Below are 15,046 nucleotides of genomic sequence, written 5' to 3'. Positions count from 1 at the left end.
TTATTGTTAAATTTGTATCTTGCCTTTCATTAAAACATTCCCAAGGCGGTTCACACAAAATTAAAAAAAAAAAAAGACTATAAAAATTACACAATTAAAATATTAAGCTAAAATATAAAAACATAGATCTGACTAAAAAGATTTAAAATACAAGCATAAGATAACCATACAAATTTCAAAGCAGCAACAATAGAGACAATAATATAAAAGCCTAGGTAAAAAGCCAAGATTTCACATGCTTTCTACAAATGTGATGGAGACCGAGGAGTGAAAGCATTCCAGAGTCTGGGGGCAGCAACAGAGAAGGCCCTGTCCCGTGTGCACGGCAGCTGAGCCTTCCTCAATGTTGGCACCCAGAGCAGAGCCCCTTCAGTTGACATCGTCAAGTGGGCAGCAACCCTTGGGAGCAGGTGGTCACACAGGTATCCCAGGCCCAAACCATTAAGGGCTTTAAAAGTCAAAACCAGCACCTTGAATTGGACCCAGAAACAAACTGGTTGCCAGTGGCCCATCTAATTTTTTTCCATCTCTGTGCGGAATGAGTTTTGTTCTGGGTGGCAGTATCAATGCAGTGTGTGCGCATGTGCATTCAGAATGGGGCCTTTCTGATTCAACCTGAGTGGGATCTATAATGAACTGAGCGTGCATCAAAAAAACTTGTGAGCACATGCACGTGTGCACGCCTTAGTGGGAACAGTGCTGGTAGCCAGCGTAGCTCTTTCAAAATGTTTGATGTGATCCCAGCGGGCAGCTCCAGATAAAATCCTAGCTGCCGCATTTTGCACTAGCTGCAGTTTCCGAATATTCTTCAAGGGATATTACAGTAATTCAGGAGTGATGTGACTAAGGCATGTGTAACTGTGGACAGATCTGCCTTCTCGAGCTGGCTCACTAGCTGAAGCTGTGCAAAGGCACCCCTGGCCATCGTCTCCACCTGAGCTTCCAAAAACAGAGCCAAGACCAGCAATAACCCCAAGCTGCGTACTTGCTCCTTCAAGGAGAGTACAACCCCGTCCAGAACCAGTAGAATCTCATCCCAATTGGCTCTCCTGCTGACCAACATTACCTCCGTCTTGTCAGGATTCAATCTCAGTTTATTAGCCCACATCCAACCCATCACGGCCTCTAGCCCCCGATTCAGGACATCCACTGCCTCCTAGGATCAGGTGACAAGGAGAGATAGAGCTGAGTGTCATCTGCATATTGCTGACAACTCAGTCCAAGTCCCCAGATGACCTTTCCCAGCAGTTTCATGTACATGTTAAAGAGCATGGGGGGCAAAAACAAATCCTGTGGGACCCCACAGGCCAATAGCCACGGAGCTGAGCAATAGTCCCCCAGCAGCACTTTCTGGACCTTCCCCCCAAGAAAGGACTGGAGCCACTCCAAAGAAGAACTCCCCGTTTAGTTCCCGGCATAGGTCATCCACTAAAGTGACCAAAGCAGTTTCAGTCCCATATCTGATGCGGAAGACAGATTGAAAAGGGTCTAGATAATCTGTATCATCCAAGACCTTCTGCAGCTGGGATGCCACTGCATGCTCTATCACCTTGCCCCCAAAGGGAAGGTTAGAAACAGGCCTATAGTTGTCTGGGTTGGAGGGATCAAGGGAGGGCTTTTAAAAATAATGGTCTTACCACCGCCTCCTTGAGACATGATGGCATCCTGCCATCCCTTAATGAAGCCTTAATAATCACCTCCAATCATCTGCCTGTACCCTCCCTGGCAGCTTTTATTAGCCTTGAAGGGCAAGGGTCAAGAGCACGCAATGTCGCCCGCACACTGCCCAGGATTTGGCCACATCCTCAGGCTGCACCAACTGAAAAGAATCCAACACAATAGGACCAGATGGCAGCAGAGGCATGTCTTCTGGAACTACCAAACTCTGGAGTCCAGATCACCATGGATGCGAGCAACTTTATCTGCAAAGTGACATGCAAACTAATCACAACGGGCTGTAGATTATTCCTCCTCCATTAACTCAAGGGATATGTGGAGCAATGTCTTTACTACATGAAACAGCTCCACTGGTCTGCACTGAGCAGATGCAATGGAAACTGAAAAAAAGCATTTCTTCACCGCCCCCACCACCACAGAGTAGTCCTGAAAATGGTCTCTAGCCAATGTTCGGTCAGATTCATCACGACTCTTCCTCCAGCATCGTTCCAACTGTCGCCCAAGTTGTTTCTCCTCCCTAAGCAATGAGAAAAACCAAAGAGCAGAATGGGCTCCACCAAGCCGGAGAGGGCTTTTAGGAGCAACTGCCCAGGCTGTCTCTCCATTCCAGAGATCCACCATGGTCTCGACAGAGTCACTGGCTCTGGACACTGGAAAATCCCTGAGGGCCGTCTGGAAACCTAGTGGATCCATTAGCCTCTGGGGGCAGACCATAGACACGATTGCTCCTAAGCATCCTCTCCAACCTGCTTCAAAACTGGCCCCTTGGTATATGGAAGAACTACGGCAGCTGAAGCAGCGAGGTAGACTGGAGTGTAAGTGGAGGAAGACTTGGCTTGAATTTGACAGATTGCAACATAGAGCTCATTTGAAGACCTATGCTCAGGCAATACGTGCTGAATGAAGCTATTCTTTTCTGCCTGTATTGCATCCACAAGTTCATGTCCGGCAGAGGGTTGTGAGAGAGCTAGTATGTGCCCCTCCTTCCTTGAATCAGAATCGGGAACCATCGATTACCCGCTGTGATGGTAATCGATTACCGCTCTCTTATCTTTCATTCCCAATGCAAATGATTGTTTTCATGTAATTTTTCTCTGACACGGAGTGTCAGTGAGGCCACGGTTGTGAACTATAGCTGCTCTTCTAGCCCGGGAACACAGTGGTCACAGAGTTCTTCTCTCATTTGATATGCATACCTCTTCTGAAGCCTCTTGTGAAGGCCAAAACTTAGGTGCCAGTGTCCATACCAGAAAAGCCAATTAGGCAGATGAGGCAGCAGGAAATTGCAGCAGGACTCCCTGACCTCTGGAAGCAAAAGCATTGGAAACCATTGGCTCCAGGACTAATGAGTGGTTGTAAAAGTCTGAGAAAATGCAAGGGAGCTGACAAAGAATGATGAAGAAAAGGTCCTCATAAGGAGCTATCTGTGGATCAAAATGTCTTGTGTTTCCTATATGGTAGGGCTTCTTAACCTTGGATCCCCAGATATACATGGACTACAACTCCCATCATCCCCAGCCAAAGTGGCTGGGAATGATGGGAGTTGTTATCCAAGAACATCTGAGGACCCAAGGTTGAGAAGCCCTGCTATATGGTGAGCTCTAATAATTGGGACTTTTTTGGTGGTGGGTTTTAATCCATTTCCTATTGTTTGGTTAGAAGAGGTGAGTGTGTAGGTTAATGGAATATTTGTATAGCTAAGAATTCTCCTGGATGGACCCATGTTGCAATTTTTTACCTTACTCAGCTTCTATCCATCAGTGGTTTGAAGTGCAAACTCTTTGGCAGAGCATAAAGAAAACAAACGAGTCCTCTTAAGAGACATCTATGATAATTTCTAAATACAGCTCTCTTGAGTTGCTGCAAGGGGAGAGATCCATGACAGTGGGTTTTTTTAAACCCTTTTTTGCAGTGACTAGCAGCTCTCAGAGATTCGAATTGTACACTTAAAACAGGGGTGGCCAACCTGGGGCTCTCCAGCTGTTGTCCGACTACAACTCCCATCATCCCCAGTTGCAGCTGCAGCTTATTCAGTGACACACACACAACTTAGCAAAAGCCTGTGGGGGTTTGAAGGATAGTGAACTAGCTGCCAGCATTGGGCAGAATGTAAATCCTGGTCTGAAAAGGACTTGCCCCACCGAATCTTTTGGTTTTCCTGCCAGGATTGGGACAAGCAATTTGGCAACCCTCAACTTGCGGGCGGGTCCACAAGATTCAGTCAGGCGTGGTGGCTGCTGCTGCTGAACATCCACTCTGGCTGCTCTCAGTTTGGACTGTTCCCCTTTGCCTTGCTCTCCCTGCAGGGATGCCCCACGAGGCTGCACCTTCCTCCTGGCGAGGGCGCAGCTGGCTGCTAACCTGGTTAAGCAGAAGAATCCAAAGTGGCTGTTGATGAGGGGAGTCCTAGAGAAGCTCTGTGATTTGAAGAGGATGGGCAAAGCTTTCCAGAGAAAGGCTTAACCAAGGCGTGGGGGAGAATGTTTTCTGGGCCTGCCTCTCTCTTTCACAGACACACAGGGCTACTCTCACATGGGCTGTTTTGCTAGGCACTTTTGGGGGCTCTCCTCTTCCTATAATGTATTCCCCATGGCCTGCGCTTCTCTCCCTGGAAAATTAGTTTGCAACCTGTAAGCCGTTTGAGGGTGCAGCAATTACACAGAGAGAATTCTTAGGAAGAACAAGTGATAAAAGTAATTCGCCTGAAGTAATACTAGGTGCAAAGGTACCTGGGGAACAGTTGGACAAATTTGGTTTCCTTTGACAAAAGTCGCTGTGAGCAGCAGGCGCCCTCCTAATGTCAGCGCCCCCCTGCCATGCGGTCTTTGCTTACTGCGTTCCGCCGGCTCTGCCCACCTCCAGTTCATTTATTCCCTGGTCGGCAAAAACCAGATCCAGAGTATGTCCTGCCATGTGGGTAGAGCCAGATACCAGCTGAGACAGGCCCATGGTTGCCATGGAGGCCATGAAATCCCGCGCTGTTCCTACTAGGTGGGCCTCAGCATGGACATTGAAATCCACCAAGACAATAAGTTTGGAGGAACCCAAGGCCAACTTTGAGACCGCCCCCGCCAGCTCAGGTAGGGAGACGGAAGTGCAGTGGGATGGTCGGCAAAGTAAAGTGTGCTCTCAAGTCTATTTTGATTCCTGGCACCCACAGAGCCCTGTAGTTCTCTTTGGTAGAATACAGGAGGAGTTTGCCATTGCCTCCTCTAGCGCAGTATGAGATGATGGCCTTTCCACATCTTCCTATATTGCTGCTACCCAATATAGTACTAGCAGGGATTTGAACTGGCAACCTTCTGCTTGCTAGTCAAGCATTTCCCTGCTGTGCCACTTGGTCAGTACACCAGCAGAATCCCCAGCCTATCTCAGAGGTCCACCCTCAAGGACAATCTCGCAATTCTGAGATTGCCTGAAAGGGCACCTGGAAATGGGAAAGGTCTCTTAGCAGATGAGTGCAACACCCCCTCCTCAACCTTCCAGGCGTGGCTGCTACATGATCAGGAAACCAGAAGGACAGAGCTGGGAGACAACAACGCCCCTTAGCTCATCCAACCAGGTCTCCATCACACATACCAGATCAGCATGCTTACCCACAATCAAATCCTGGATGAGAACTGTTTTGGTATTTACCGACCTGGCATTCAACAGCAACACCCTAATCTTTGAGGGAGTGTTCTCAGAGCTCTCTGGGGCTACAGGGTTGGGAGAAGAGCTCGAAAAAAGGAGATGACTGTCCTTGTTTGATCTTTTTTGAAATCTCCCTCATGGACAGTGTTCCCTCTAACACATACACACAAGTTATTTGATGTCCGCTCAGTTAATTTTAGATCCCACTCAGGCTGAATAAGGAAAGCACCATTCTGAATGCACATGCACACACAGCACCTTGATAATGTTGCCCAGAACAAAACTCATTCTGCAAAGACATGGAAAAAAATTGAATTGAACATGGCTCAAGGAAGGAATAAGATGACTTTTGAACTTTTTTCTTTTTGCTGCCACTTTTAGAACTATTTTCTTCCTTTCATATCCAATTTCTTATATCTTATGTCTGTTTCATTATCCAAAGTCACAGGAAAATAGGAAGCTGCCAAATACTGAGTCAGACCATTGGTGTATCTAGCTCAATATTGTCTACACAGACTGGCAGCAGCTTCTCCAAGGTTGCAGGCAGGAATCTCTCTCAGCTCTATCTTGGAGAAGCCAGGGTGGGAACTTGAAACCTTCTGCTCTTCTCAGAGTGGCTCCATTCCCTAAGGGGAATATCTTATAGTAATCACATGTGGTCTCCCATTCAAATGCAACCAGGGCAGACCCTGCTTAGCTAAGGGGACAAGTCATGCTTGCTACCAAAAGACCAGTTCTCCTATTCCTAAGGAGAAAATGACACCTGACCTCAGCATATGTGGGGGGGGGGGGGGACCATGTTGACCTCGCGTATCCGCGGGTCGGGAGTGGCCAGAAATGACTACGGAGGTCATTTCCGGCCTCCATTTTAAGAATCGGAGCCACAAAATGGCTCCCATTAAAACACCACCACATGATTTTTGGCCACTTTAGAGGCACAGGGTGACGTGGGGGGAGCAGCAGAGACTGGCAAGGCACTCCTCCCCCTGTGAAAATCGGCCATTTCTGTTCAAAATAGCCAACCAGGAACCTAACACATAGGGTTATCGATGATTCAATATTCACGGTTTTGATATCTGCAGTAGAGCCGTGGAACAGACCCCCCCCCCGTGATGATTGAGGGGGCAAACTATGATTTAGAGTTGCCTGTTTGCTTTCCTTTTCTTCCTGCTCAGTATTCCTGCTCCAGAGATAGTGACACACACAATTGTGGTTTGTGAATCCAGATATCACAACACCACATAATTAGTACAAATCATAGTTTTGCAAAATCATTTCAAGCCACAGTTTCTGCTTCTGGTTTGTCAGTCAGTCACAAATCATGGTTTGTCAATTTAGACATCTTACCAACTTCCAATTTATTTCAAATGAGACTCACAAATCTAAAAATGATGTGTAGAATTGGAGAGTGAAGTTTTAAAGCCAGATAATACAAAATCCTAAAGTGTTTACCACTGGACTAGAAGAAGGACTTACTGTCACGGAGAGGTTCGAAGCTGATGTTTACCCACTTTGACTTTTCCTTCTCAGACTCAGTTCTAACTCTTATTATGTGATCACCAAGTTTAGGCAACTTTGTAATGTTGCATTCTGTGCAGGCAATTCTTGAGCACAAGTCACTGAATTGGTAAGAATATATGCTAAAAGAAAACAAAACAAATGAATGACCTATGAGAAAAGAGCCTTTTTCCATTTTAAGTACTTAAGTACAGTGTTCATTCAGAGAGGGAAAGAGATGACGTATTATTAGTACACTGGAACATGGTAAGCAAATCTTTCCAACAAGGCACTTTGACAAACTCTAAAGTCCTTTGCTATTCATCACTGCAGCTTCTGGAATAATGGCTCTTAAACCCAGAAGGAAACTATTATCAATGGCTAGGAGTTCCGTACATTCTACCTTACTGATTTTGAAGCATTTACATTCCATTCACATCTGAATATCCATGAAAACTATTATAGGCTCCTAGTTCTATATCATCTTTCTCGAGGAAGGCATAAAGTACCCAACACTTTTTTCAGGTAAGGGCCCAGGGGCAGAGTCACCACTGAGCAGACAGGTTCAAAGAACCCGGGCTGCCACCCCTAAGGGGCCACCTCTTGCACCCCAGACATGCCCCCCGTGTCTGAACTCAGATGCAGGGGGTGTGATTTAGCTCCCAAATGGGGCCATGTGGCCCCATTCGGGAGCTAAACCACGCCCCTGCATCTGACATCAGACAGGGGGTGTGGCTAAATGCTGCCTGCATCTGACATCAGAAGCAGGTGGCAGGGCTAGGGGCTGCAGCGGTGGCAGAATCTGGGCCACTATTGGCCTCCCGCCACTCCTGCAAGGGCCTCCTATTCTATTGTCATGTGCCAGCACTCAATTTTTGATGTCTGATTTTAAATTAACAAGAGGGCCAAAAAGAGCCATTCTGACCCAGGATACACCATTTTGTGCTGTTTATTCCAGGTCCTGTTTTTGCTGAGAATATCAAGACAGCAGAAGCACCTGTTGTGAAGCACTCTGACCTTCGCCTCCTTGTCAAAACAAGGCTGAGCTTGGAGTATGATAATGAGCTCATGCAACTATGGTTTGTTTTGAATTGGGCGGGGCGGGGGAGGAGTGAGCAAAATCATTTATCTGGGGCCAGCGACAGTGTTCTCGGAACAGAAGGACAACATCTTGTGTGGATACTAATGTGGTTTGAAAACATCTAGGATGGGAGAAGTCAAGCTGACAGCTTTTTAGCTAGCTTTAGGAGGAGAAAGCAGTTTATTTTGAGATTTTGCTTTTTGTCTTTAGTCTTTGGGTTTTTGTTCCATTTGCTTATTTGTTACTGTATTTTTGAAACCGGAACAATCCTTGGCCTAGCTATGGCCTGGGACCAGAAGGTTCCCTTGGCTGGGTGAAAGGCCCAGCTGGGATAAGTACACGTTCCTTACTGGTACACGCCTCTCCTTCTCATCTCCTGCTAACCCCTGCTAACTGGGCAAAGAGGCCCCTTTTACTGTGGTTATTCTCTTTATTTAGCAGGGGGAGAGTAACTGGCCCTATCCACCCCCAGCACAGGACTTCCAGTGACTGTTGCTGATGTCTATCTTATGTTTCGTTTTAGAATGTGAGCCCTTTGGGGACAGGGAGCCATCTTATTTATTTATTGTTTCTCTTTGTAAACCGCCCTGAGCTATTTTTGGAAGGGCGGCATAGAAATAAATCATCATCATCATCTCATACATAACATCCTCCAACTGAGTCTTATATTAGAATGAACATCTTCGTGGTTAGTCACTATAAGGCAACTGGGGTCCTCAAATTAGACTATGGTACATTTCCAACTACAAATCCTGATGAAAGGAATTGGCACTGAACGTGGTGCCTTTGAAAAGCGTAGCAAACAGACTGTATGAAAAAGTGGGGGGTGGATGGAGTGAAGACGGAGACTCAACTCAGAGATTGTGTAGAGACAGACATCCTTAGTAAATAAGATGTTTGAGCAGTACTGATTTATTGCCAACTAGAACTATTTGCATAAGAATGTACTGCAGAACAAATGCAGGGATCTTTGTTTCCTTTTCTTCTGCTCTGTGCTGTCCATAAATGGAATGTGTGGGGCTGCCTTTGTAGGCAGTTCAGAAACTGCAGTTAGTACAGAATGCAGCAGTGAGGTTGGTCTCTGGGGTTGCCCAAAAAGATCATATTACACCCATTTTAAAAGAACTACACTGGCTTCCAAATAAGTTTCCGGGTGAGATACAAAGTGCTGGTTATTACCTATAAATCCCTAAACGGTTTGGGTCTGAGGTATTTAAGAGAGCGCCACCTTCTTCATCACCAACCCCACTGACTGTTAAGATCATCTGGGGAGGTCTGGTTGCAGTTGGCACCGGCCCGGTTGGTGGAGACTCGAAACTGGGCCTTTTCTAGAGTTGCTCCAGGACTCTGGAACATGCTTCTTAACAAAATTAGAGTCTCCCTTTCTCTGAATGCTTTTAAGAAAGACCTAAAAACATACCTGTTTAGTCAGGCTTTTAGTTTATAATTTTAAAGCTTCGGTTTTAGAGTTATTGGTATGATTAGAGGTATTTTAATTGTTGTAATTATGTTAATGTTTTAATAGTTTTATATTGTTAACCGCCCAGGGACCTTTCTGTATTGGGTGGTATATAAATGTACTAAATAATAAATAATGTATATTTTGATAGCTGTTCTTAAGACATAGTGCCATATTTAGCCTTCGACAAAACAACTGAGAAGAGTATTTACTTGCTAAAATATATAACAAGTATCACTTTGTTCTTTATGATGTGTACCATGGTAAAGCAGAGCATATTCTGAAGTATGTATTATCCTAATATTCATGTTTGAGGACATGTGGCATATCAAAACATTTTCACTAGATTTTTAAAAAAGTAGAACTATAGTGGATACATGTACAATGTCATTTATCATGTTATGGGCAACTCTTTATCCAAATAATATGAATTACCTGCAAAATCAGCCTAACAGTAGAACAGGTTAGACATATCTTTCTGTTCTAAAAATGGTAAAGGTAAAGTGTGCTGTCAAGTTGTTGTCGACTCCTGGCAACTACAGAGCCCTGTGAGTCTTTTTGGTAGAATACAGGAGGGGTTTACCATTGCCTCCTCCTGCGCAGTGTGAGATGATGCCTTTCAACATCTTCCTATATTGCTGCTGCATGATATGGGGATTCAAAACGGCAACCTCTGGCTTGCTAGTTGAGTCATTTCCCTGCTGCACCATTAGGTGGCTTCTTTTAAAAATGGACCAACCCATAATAAAGGATACTTTAACGGCAGAAGTTAATAAAAAGTGCACACATCCCCATGTTGTGGCATCCCTTAAATATGTGGCCTACTTCCTTCTCCCTCAGTGCATTAAAAAAAAATTTTTTTTTTAAGGTTTCAACATCAACCGAGAGGTTTGTCTGCAGTTGCCACCAGCTCATCTAGTGGCTACTCAGGGACGGGGCTTCTCCATTGCTACCCCAAGGCTTTGGAATGTGCTCCCTGTTGAAATAAGAGCCTCCCCATCTCTGACAACTTTTTAAAAGACTGTCAAGACATTTGTTCATCCAGACTAGAATTTAACAATGTTTTTAAATTGTTTTAATGTTTTAATCTTGTTTTAATTTGTATTGTTTATTGCAAACCACTCAGACGTGAGTTTTGGGCAGAATATAAATATATTAAATAAATCAAGCCATTCCTTTCATACTTACTCTTGATACTGAACTGTGTAAGTTAGATTTTCTTCTTGAAGATTAGGTGGATCCCACTGAAGAATGCTGTCAAAATTAATCGAACTAATTCTTACATTTTGTGGATCTGGTACAATTCCGTGTACTGTAAATAAACATAACATATTATTTGATGCTCTTCCACCAATTGGGAAAAATACATTTTAATATATTCAGCATATAATCAAATGAATGTGGTTAGTTCCTGTGTTATTGCTGAATGCTTAGAAACTAATAATAAGGAATATCTCTTTATCACTGCTGCTACCTCTTTTCTAAGAGACAACCTCATTTGTAGAAATCTACTGTGTAATACCAAGCTCTGGGACTCACAATTCAAGAAAGGATTTCACAGTGGATAAGAATGTAAAACAATGCCTACATGAATTATAAACATAGAATGAAAATCATATTTAAAAAACCTAAAGGATCTAAGAACACAGCGTATGTGGACTGAGGGAGAAGGATGTAGGCCACATATTTAAGGGATGCCACAACATGGGGATGTGTGCAAAATAGCCCAGCAGGTCACTGAAGGAAGGTGGCTGCCTCATACAGTGGATGTGGGTACCACTGAAAGAAGGCAGATGGTCAGTTATTGAGTTGGCTAGATAAAGTGAGGCCTCTGGTTTAACTCACCCATTTGACATTTTTGTTTACAAGTCAATCTCTTTGCAATGTAATAATTCAACCTAATGTTGAGATACTGGAATTAGTAAGTAAGTAATAATTTATTACGGTTAATGACCAGTCAACATACACGCCAAAATATAAATCAGCATAAAACAAAGCAAAATCAAAGCAGTAGAACTTGATTACACCATATTAGGTTATGCAAACATCTCAGTTACAACTAAGTTGTTCCCGTCTCAATTTACAGGCTGCTGCACAGAATCTTGCTGTCCCTGCTGAAACAGCTGCATGTTGATCCGCCAAAAGATAAGAGATGTATTACTCTTCTGATTGACCAGGCCTATTTAAAAAAAAAGGTTCGATCCAGATAGTATGAATGCCCCTATAATAGGCACAGTGTAAAAGAACAAGTAAGACAGACTCAATGTCACCCAAACCACATGGACATAACCGGTTCCTTAGCGGTATTCCCTTAAATCTGCCATCCAAAATGGCAGAAGGCAAGGCATTAAACCACGCCAGTGAAAAGGCTCTCCTCTGGTTTAAGGCGGTCAAGTGGATGAGGTATGCAGCTGGCTGGTAGGCAGTTTGAAAAACCACTGGTGATGGTGATAACCAGACTTAAATTGAATTGCTTCTTCATATCTGCCACACACTCTTTAATAATTTCTTTGGCAGCATCATGACACAAAGCCAATAAATACTGTGGTGAGAAGCCATATCTGCCAAAATTGTCATAGAGGTAGATACTGGAATTACATTTGGTACACACATTTAGGACATAATTATGTGTTTTGAGCTTGTCCAGCTATTTTCTAAAGCAACAGGAAAGATGTAGAGCATACCACATCTCTTATTATGTAGAGCACACCACACCTACATCTTAAAGAGGTAGAGCATACCACACCTCAGTCTTGAGGACTCAGAGGTTGGAATATAAATTTGTTTACATATTCCAGACACATTTCTACATTTCAGGATTGGGCCCCAGTTCAAACCTCTCAAACAATTTTCAAAAAGAGTCTTAAGAAAATATATAAAACATAGTAATACAGATCTCCCTTGGGCACTGAGATATTGGAAATTCAATATGCAAGTTTACTACATAACTAATAGGCAAAGCCTATCAACCAGGCAAAGTCATTTTACATAGACTGCACTGCTAGGAAAGTTCAAGAAATGAAATCTAGGAGGCCCTCTGATATTATGGGGTTAACATTTGTGGAAACTGTATTGGAGTATTTGATCTAACACCCAAAATCGGGTTAGGTCCTTTAGCTAAACAATCTACTTTTGTGGTGAGAGTGGATGGAACAGCCTGCACAAGGAGAGCGGCTATTTAAACATCCCATAGCTAAGAAGCAGGGAGAGTAGCTATTTAAGCTTTAAACCTCGCTGTGAGTCAGCTGAGAAATGTAGAGAGGTAAAATGTTTAAATGGTCATTCTCCCTGCTGCTTAGCTGATGCACGGGGAGGTTTAAAGCCGCCTAGAGACTTTGGTAGTGGGCAGTATACAGATTTATTAAATAAATAAAAGGCAAGAGTGGATGGAGCAGACTGTGCCTCCCATGCAGATTCTTTAAGTCTCCTCCTGCACCAGCTGAGAAGTGAGGAGAGCGGCTATTTAAACTGTATACCAATTCAGTGGGTGGGAGGAGTAAAAAAGAACCAGAACTACCCCTGTGATAACTAAATTAGTATATAGGGAGGTGGGCTGTGATTGGGTGAAATTGCTATTCTAGGGTCACCTGTATCTCACAGACTTTTAAAATTAATGTACTTGCAAAAGGGAAGTAAAAGGACAGTTTGAAATTTGTAGGAATTACAAATTACTAATTACCATGTGGTCAATTTGAAGGATAGTAAATGTGAATCTGAGAAATATCTTCTTGGGCATGATGTAATTTTGAAATTTTTGATCTGATCATTGAGTTTAAAATATCTGCTGAGAACACCAACAACCTAAATATGATTATCTATCTATATAATTCACTACGACGTACCCATGGCTAATTCCATGTGTGGCAGCTGTCGCCAGATTTTGTGAGTGAGGGGAGGGGGAGAGGAAGGCGAGAGGCCAGTGAAAGGAAGTGGTGGTGCTGCCCGGCAGTGCTTGCTGCCCAGCAAGAGGAAGCGATGCGGCAGCCAGGCTGGCCGCTGGGTGGCAAGAGGAAGCACCGCTAAGCGGTGAGAAGAAGTACTACCCGGTGAGAGGAAGCAGCAGCCAGGCCAGCCAGCTGGCAAGAGGAAGTGGCGGGGAGAACGAACTGGGGCTTAAGGGAGGGCGGTGGAGACAGGGAGAACTAGGGGTGTAGATGTTCTGCACCAGGTCAGCTAGTATTTATAATTTCTTCTAAAAATAATTTTTAAAAGCCAAACCTTTTCCCAAACATATTCCGGTGTAAACTGTAATGCATTTAGCTCATTTAAGTGGCAGGATTGTTCATCAAAATTTGGTATCTGTAGGTTATTGACTATAGATGACTATTCTGCACAGACCAACCCTTCAAAAAATATAATAGATTCTCCATTTGAAGTTTTAATACCTGTTTCACCTCTGCCACCATTTTCAAGCAGAAGAGGAGATATACAAAACAGTTGTAACGGAACATTATGTTTAGATTTTTTTTAAGCTTGAATAGTTTGCATTAACTTGTATTAAACTGCATTGGAAACTGTTTAGAGAGTCTTAAAAAATCAGTAAGTAAATCTGAATAAAGGCCAAACAGACTGCTCTTTACTAGCACACTTTTACCGTAGAGGGAGTAGAGGTACCAGATGAATTCTCAGCTTCAGCTAGAAAAACATCTTGGGCTGGCCTAGTGCAGAATAAGAAACAACTATGGTGATCCAAGATTCTGCACATGCATAGATGGGCACAAGGCGCTTCTTTGCATGCACAGAGCTGAAAACAAAGGAAATATTTTCACAAGTAAAATATATTTATAATAATTACATAATTACACATAATTATAAAGTTGGAAAGAAGCCCTCAGCCTTCTTTCAGAGAGAATTTCTTGAAGAATGGGGAACTTTTCCATGGGTATTTTATATGCACTGGACACTAATGAATCAGAGAAATCTTTTCACTATGAGAGCTGCTTTAGAATGGACCAAGCTTTTACTATGGGGGTAATGCTCCCTGGTGCCCTGGAGGTGTCAAGAAAGAGCTAGACAGGAATTGGTTAGTGATGCTTTAGCATCTTGTCTTACAGCAGGATGATGCAACAGATGACAGGGATTCCTTCAAAATTTATGATTTTACTATTTATGAGAGCATCCAGTCACTCTTGCTGCAAGTTCTTCACTTAACTACTAAATACTGCAAGACAAATAGACTAGTTGACAGTCAGGCCTTCAATGGAGTGGCATAGGTCGGCAAAAGCTTCATCCAAAAGAGGAAGGACAGCTGGACTTGGGCAAGGGCTCCTTGTGTGAGCAGAAGAGCTTCTTGCACAAAAAGAGTTCCCAGCAAGGGTGTGATGCTTCACAGAAGGTCTGAAAGTCACTCGATGTGGTTTTTTAAAATACAGGAACAAGACAGTGAAACATGTTTTGCCATTACCCAGGAATCTATCTGTGAAAGTATTTCCGTTGTTGCTGATTATTTTCCAGACTTTAAACTTCAATGAGAGCCAGTTTTACTCAATTTTGTAAAGCACCATGAATGCTAGTGGTGCTAGGATACATGAATTAATCATCAAAATATTTGATTTTGTCCACTGGTTGCACTTTCATTTATTTCTGTTTTCTGCATTTATTCATTACACAACTGCTTCATCCTGAAACTAGAAAATATCCCATTACTTTCACAATAAATGCTCTTCAACAGGGCGTTAACATTTTAATCAAATGAAAAA

The 15,046-nt window shown here is 43.4% G+C and overlaps 1 protein-coding gene across 4 annotated transcripts in view; it reads right to left on the bottom strand.

The window, feature by feature from the left end:
- IL10RB (interleukin 10 receptor subunit beta) overlaps nt 1-15,046 on the bottom strand; it is a 43,679-nt gene that overhangs the window by 17,825 nt on the left and 10,808 nt on the right. For 3 of the 4 annotated variants that reach the window (XR_008319185.1, XM_053307921.1, XM_053307922.1), the window contains exons 2-3: nt 10,536-10,659; nt 6,787-6,950 (exon numbers count right to left, since the gene is read on the bottom strand). Coding sequence is in view for 3 of the 4 variants with exons in the window: in XM_053307921.1 (XP_053163896.1) it covers nt 6,787-6,950; nt 10,536-10,659 (288 nt within the window). In the remaining variant the exon portion in view is untranslated. The remainder of the gene's footprint in view (nt 1-6,786; nt 6,951-10,535; nt 10,660-15,046) is intronic. The other variant, XM_053307923.1, reaches the window with a different exon arrangement.

The sequence above is a fragment of the Hemicordylus capensis genome, chromosome 3 (assembly GCF_027244095.1).
Source record: "Hemicordylus capensis ecotype Gifberg chromosome 3, rHemCap1.1.pri, whole genome shotgun sequence".
NCBI lineage: Eukaryota > Metazoa > Chordata > Lepidosauria > Squamata > Cordylidae > Hemicordylus > Hemicordylus capensis.
This window is presented reverse-complemented; position numbering and strand designations above follow the sequence as displayed.